We start from the raw sequence: 5,706 nt of genomic DNA, 5'->3' as shown, positions 1-5,706 counted from the left end.
TCGAAGTGGAGACCCTTGACGAAGAGCGCACAGGTTGCTGCTCGAGGCTCTAACTGTAAAGTGAGCCTCCGCCGCGCTCGCGCGGCCGAGTCGATGGTTTTCGACTTTGAGAATGAGAGTTTGTGACGAACATCTCTTCATTCTGATTGGTCGGTAAACCGAACCTAATTGGGGGAGGATGTAAAGGGGTACGTAGCACTAAGTGTACCCTGGTTACATGAAGTGTGACACTTCACACTTCAGGAGTATGACATGTCATACTCCGGGATATTTGGTACAAGGTACCAAGGTCATTCAAAACCAACCATTGGTTAAATGACATTGCATTTCTATAGGTAACTGATAGTTTGTATTAACCTCAAACTTAACCTACCTATAAATATACTCAGTTTACAATCTACCTTATTTAGGTCACTTCGCTCTCTTTAATTAAAGAGGGGACCTGTGAACTGCCGTTCACTGAGAGTTTGTATACTCTCGGAAGATAACTTCCTCTAGCGCAAGGTGCTGTGTGACCCCGTCACACTTATGGATGCGTGGACGTCTCTCGCCAACAAGGTGAAAGTCGTGCAGGGGTTTTCCAAGCAGGAGATTACTGGCAAGTCGGCACAGGCACGGTTCAATGTACTGGTGGAAAACTATCGAGAAGCCGACAACAAGTCGGCGGCAGCTTAGGGAGTCTCAGAGGATTACACGGAGTCGCAGCAGCTTCTGGACGAGATAGTGCTGGCTGTAGATGAGCATGCTAGAGTAGAGGCGCAGCGGGCTCTGGAGTTGAAGGAAAATCTCGAGTCAGAAGATAACGTTGGTAAGCTAATGCGGGAGGAAGCTGTATCGCGCCTGAAGAAGCGGAAGGACAGAGGTGAAGAGAGCGAGTCTGAGAAGCCGTCGCCGCGCAAGGTAACCATCTACGACCTGATGCGTGAGGACAACGAAAAAGAGCGCCAAATGCGAGCTGAGCAATTTCAGCAGAAGCAAGAGTTGCAGCGAAAGTAGAAGGAAATGGAGCTTCAGGACCGGAAAGAGGAGCGAGAATTTGAGCTTCGTCTTGCTCGATTAGAAAACGAACGCTACAAAAACCTGCTAAAGCTAGCTCTGCTCAAGGCGCGTGGTGGAACGGCGCTCGATGGAATTGTTGGAGAGGTCGGTGACGTGGGCGAAGATGCAGGGGTTGGAGTGAGCGATGGTGTCTTGGGTCTTGAAGGTGGTGCTTGACCGAGCGCAGGAAGTTCACCTTCTAGCCTAGATAATCCTGTAAGCTGGGTGGTGGCAGATCAAAGTACTGGCTGATTTGGTTGCCTCCGTAGTAGCAGTTGTGGCAGTTCGTTAGGAGCATAGCAACTTTAACAAACGTACCAACTGGTGACAAGCGAACCTTTTGCTGTTTATTGTAGTCGACGTACGACCACAGAGTTTTCATACACTTGAAATTCCATTCCACCGATTCACGAAGACGACTCATCTCGCTGTTGAAGTCACTTTCGTCGGCACTTACAGAATTTCCTTTATATCCACTGACGATGTACTTACGTGTTCCATACGCAGGGTTACCATAAAGGAGCTTCCCCTCAAACGTGTCTTGGTGTTCATCAAAGTATTCTAGAAGACCACTTTCCCGCAGCATGGTGCTGTCGTGGCGGCGTCCCTCCATGGGACCCCAGAAATGGATACAAAGCCCGTCAGGTGCCGTCACGGCTTGGTAGTTCAGGCAGTGAATGCGCTTGTGCCCGCTGTACAGATGCTTCTGCAGGTTCTCACCTCTTTCGCCATGACGGCGAGGTGAAGGACGACAAACCGCCACCTTGGTGCCGTCGGGGAACCCAAATACGCCCTCCGTCGGAGCCCCTTTCGCCTCGACGGCTGTCGCAATACTCCTCCATGCGGGCGCTAACGATCGATTTAGCCATGAACAGCTTGTCCGCAAACGTGTCGTGCACGTAGTCGATCATGTGCAAGAATACACGACACAACCACGCTGTACCCCTTCCAAACGTCTTCATCATGTCGTAGTAGCGCGTTGGAAACGCTAAGCGAGCTAGCATCACGCAGAGGGCAGTGTCACCGGAACAAGTGTCGCCATGTGCCGTCACTACAGTGTCAGGGATGCGCAGCAGAGACCTTAGCTCGTAGACGCCAGCTACATCGAAGCGAAACTCAAGCTCGCTGTTTGCATCGGTGTAGCTAGCGAGGTCAAACGTCACAGCAGGAATCGAAGGCCGCTCAACTTGGTCGAGCAGCAACATGAAGCGAAGCTTCTTCTTGCGGCTCATGTACTTGTTCTTGGCGATGTACTACTGCAGCAACGCAGTCCGACGACACCATACTGGTGGTGGCTGTGAAAGATTAATTGTGAGAGGTCTCCAACCGGACAGGACATTCCTAAGAAAACCAGATTCCTAAGAACAATTCCTGGTTCGTGCTCGATGCTGCACTTTTCATGAACGTCAACCGAGAACGGACCAAGAATTGCTGGTTTCGAAATCTCTCTATTGTACTATCCACACCTTTAAGTGCCGCAGCAGCTTACCTTCCTTTAGCGCGTCGTGAATGACCGAACGAGACACACCCACCTCTTTTGCTAAACTGTCTTGCGTCATGCGGCGTCTGAAAGGGACGTCGGCTATCTGCTCCAGTAGTGCGGAGCGGACCAAACACGGCTAAGTGTGCTCTTGTCGACGCCAAAATGGTCAGATGCACGGGTCAAACAACCCCAGTCAGGTTTCCCCCCGCACGCTGTGCATGAGGACGAAGAGGACGACATCCTGGCGTTCTCGGTTCGTTAGGTTTGACCTCGAAGTGGCCCCAGCTAAGTCGGCTGCGTTGGTCATGCGGCTTGGAAATGGGGAGTGTCTGGTGTTAAAGATGCTGAAAATTGTGGAATGGCAAGCTGCCTGCGGTACATTTCCGTCGATAACTCTGGCGTCTGAGCAGCGTTTTTCGCGCGCAAACCAGCGTTGGAAAGAGGAGATCACACCGCGACGATTCCGCCAATCAGCGCTTCTAAAGCGAGTCTGTAGGAAAAACCACGTTCTTGACTAGGAGACTGTTGCAATTATTACCAACGAGAGGAAGTATTCGAGCTTAAAGTTGGCCAATTGATTTTCGCACTTAACCGAAAGGGAGACATTTATTGTAAACTTCCGTCGAAAACTCTGTAAAACTACCCTTATTCATTTGCTTTTAACAAGGGCTTTTAAATAACACTTGAATTTTTAAAATTGAAAAATATTGAGTCCTATTTCGAGGCCCATAAATGGAGATAATATTTTTGAGCGACCACAACTTCTTCAGTTTTAAGCATTCTGTAGCTCAAAAGATAAACGACGAGTGCTTAGATCGCGATTCGTACTTAGGTTCATAAGTATCATTTTGTTTGACGCAGCCTCATATGTGGTCGAGCTTGTCACTGCGAGCTTACTCTGGCTTTGGGAAGATGTCGCGGTACTTCAGCATTGCGTCCTTCCAGTGTGTGGGCTTTCGACCGGTGAGTTTCTCGATCGTGTCGGATGTCTTGCTCATGGATCCGTTAGCAACCATCTCACCGGAGCACAACAGGTCGCCGATGCACAGCTTCATTGGCAGCTGCGAGAAGTCGCCGTACACATTAATCGGCCCAGCCAGTACGACTTGAGCTCCTCGTCGGACATGTCGACGAACTCGGCCTTGTAGCCAGTCTCGTTGCACATGAAGTCAAAAATCTCTTCATGCGAGACGGCCTCTGGGCCTGTCACATCGTCACACATGGTTTGGCTCGCCCTGACCCAGCAACAGTGCAGCCTGGACACGACCACAATCGTCGCGGGCCACATAGGCACCTCGAGCACCGTGGGTGTTGATCAACCAGCGGTTCTCCGTGAACTTCCACGACGGAGCAAAGAAATTCGGGATATTGTCGGCGTACAGGAAGTTACGCTGGACGCTGTACTGCAGACCCGAGGCATAGATCTGCTGCTCTACGAAGTGGTGGTCACGCGGCAAGAACGGAATATCCTCCTCGTTCTCAGCCGTTGAACCGGCACCCACGAACGATGTATAGCAGATGCGCTTCACACCGCACGCCTTGGCCGTATCGATGACGTTCTTGGCCTGGGTACGGCGTCGATCACCAATTAACCACGTTGAAATGAACGACACGGCTTCGGCGTCCTGGAAAACAGACCGGAAGGTCTCCGGCTCGTCGTAGTTGGCAGCAACGACCTTAACACCTTTGTCTTGCCAGAGCTTGAGCTTGTCGGCTGGGATGATGTCCAGTGTGTAGCTCGTAAAAACGAGTTCGTCTTCAGGCTTCGCGATTTCGATGGCGAAGTCAGCGGCGACACCACCGAGATTTCCGTCGGCTCCGGTTAGGACGTACTTGGGCATACTACAGTCGTATACGTGTTGCTTGGGGCTTGAATGCAAAATGCAAAAAAACAACGGCGGGGGCGCTACGATGCCACTGGCATACACTGTACCTGAGTTACTAAAGTACATACTACGTGAATTCACAGAAATCATTGATCAGTGGCGCATCGCAAGTTTTGTTTCTATGTGTTGGACCGAAGTTTCGTATTTGCCGCCTCTCGAGAAGTATGCAATTATGAGAAGGTTTGAATTTGAAATAATGGGAGCTGTTTCAAAAAAAGTTCGTTTACAACAAAACAAATGGAAATGCTCGCGGCTCACTTTTATTGGTCTCCTCGATGATTAGTGCCAGCCGATCCTGTCAGGATCAAACCGAGGACACCACACATGCTTTTCCTCACATTACAATTTGAGTCCAAGACCTCTGGCTTAAAAGTCTCATCGACCATGACCAAGTTCGTCCTCACCGGTTCCGACGGCAACCTCGGCCGCATCGCCGCTGACTTCGCCATTGAGATCCTCAAACCTGAAGATCAGCTGGTGCTCACCAGCTACAACCTCAAGGCGATCCCCGAAGATGTCGTTGCCGGCTGGCGTGCCAACGGCGCAGAGGTCGTGGATGCCAGCTACGACGATGTCGAGAGTCTGAAGAAGGCGTTCGAGGGTGCGGAAGCTGTGGGCTTCATCTCGACGTGGCTGTTCGGTGACGGTCGTCGTAATCAGGCCAAGAACGTCTGCGCTGCTGCCAAGGCCGTCGGTGTCAAGCGTGTGTGCTACACCTCGTTCGTTGGCGCCGGCTGCGAGACGGACGTGGAGGAGGAGATCCCGTTCCTTCCCCGTGACCACCACTTTGTGGAGAAGACGGTTAAGGAGTCTGGACTGCAGTACAACATCCAGCGCAACTGGCTGTACATGGACAACATCCCGACTCTGTTCGCGCCGTCGTGGAAGTTCTGCGGCGACAAGTGGCTGTCCAACAGCCACGGCGTGCCCGGCGCGTACGTCGCGCGTGAAGACTGCGGCCGCGTGTTTGCTGCTCTGATCCTGGGCCGTGGCGAGCCCAACAAGGTGTACGACGTCACCGGCCCCGAGGTCGTCCAGCAGAAGGATCTGATGGAGTGGATGTGCCAGCAGACCGGCTACAAGGGCGAGTACGTCGACATGCCCGACGAGGAGCTCACCAAGTGGTGGCTCGACCGCGGTCTGCCCACTGACATGGCAACGGGGGACTTCTCGCAGCTGCCCATGAAGTTGTGTATTGGCGACGCAATCTGCTGCGGTGAGATGCTGGGCAACGGCTCCATGAACTCCGTGTCGGACACCGTTGAGAAGCTGACTGGACGCAAACCCGCCCGCTACCAG

General features: G+C 52.2%; 3 protein-coding genes across 3 annotated transcripts in view; 2 read left to right on the top strand and 1 right to left on the bottom strand.

The window, feature by feature from the left end:
* Positions 1–343, top strand: part of PITG_14480 (uncharacterized protein) — a gene marked incomplete at both ends in the record, with an annotated part of 1,927 nt that extends 1,584 nt beyond the window's left edge. Inside the window, one exon of the mRNA XM_002898893.1 lies at positions 336–343. Coding sequence (XP_002898939.1) covers positions 336–343 — 8 coding nt within the window. The remainder of the gene's footprint in view (positions 1–335) is intronic.
* A 2,625-nt stretch (positions 344–2,968) lies between these two features.
* On the bottom strand, positions 2,969–4,362 carry PITG_14479 (uncharacterized protein; the record flags this gene model as incomplete). Its single annotated transcript, XM_002898892.1, has 3 exons — positions 2,969–3,011; positions 3,419–3,662; positions 3,816–4,362. 3 exons carry the CDS (start codon positions 4,360–4,362, stop codon positions 2,969–2,971), a joined length of 834 nt encoding a protein of 277 aa, XP_002898938.1.
* A 429-nt stretch (positions 4,363–4,791) lies between these two features.
* Positions 4,792–5,593, top strand: PITG_14478 (NmrA-like family protein, putative; the record flags this gene model as incomplete). Its single annotated transcript, XM_002898891.1, has 2 exons — positions 4,792–5,468; positions 5,530–5,593. The coding sequence occupies 2 exons, from the start codon at positions 4,792–4,794 to the stop codon at positions 5,591–5,593; spliced, it is 741 nt and encodes a 246-aa protein (XP_002898937.1).
* Between the last annotated feature and the right edge of the window lie 113 nt (positions 5,594–5,706).

The sequence above is a fragment of the Phytophthora infestans genome, genomic scaffold (genome assembly GCF_000142945.1).
Source record: "Phytophthora infestans T30-4 supercont1.34 genomic scaffold, whole genome shotgun sequence".
Taxonomy (NCBI): domain Eukaryota; phylum Oomycota; class Peronosporomycetes; order Peronosporales; family Peronosporaceae; genus Phytophthora; species Phytophthora infestans.
This window is presented reverse-complemented; position numbering and strand designations above follow the sequence as displayed.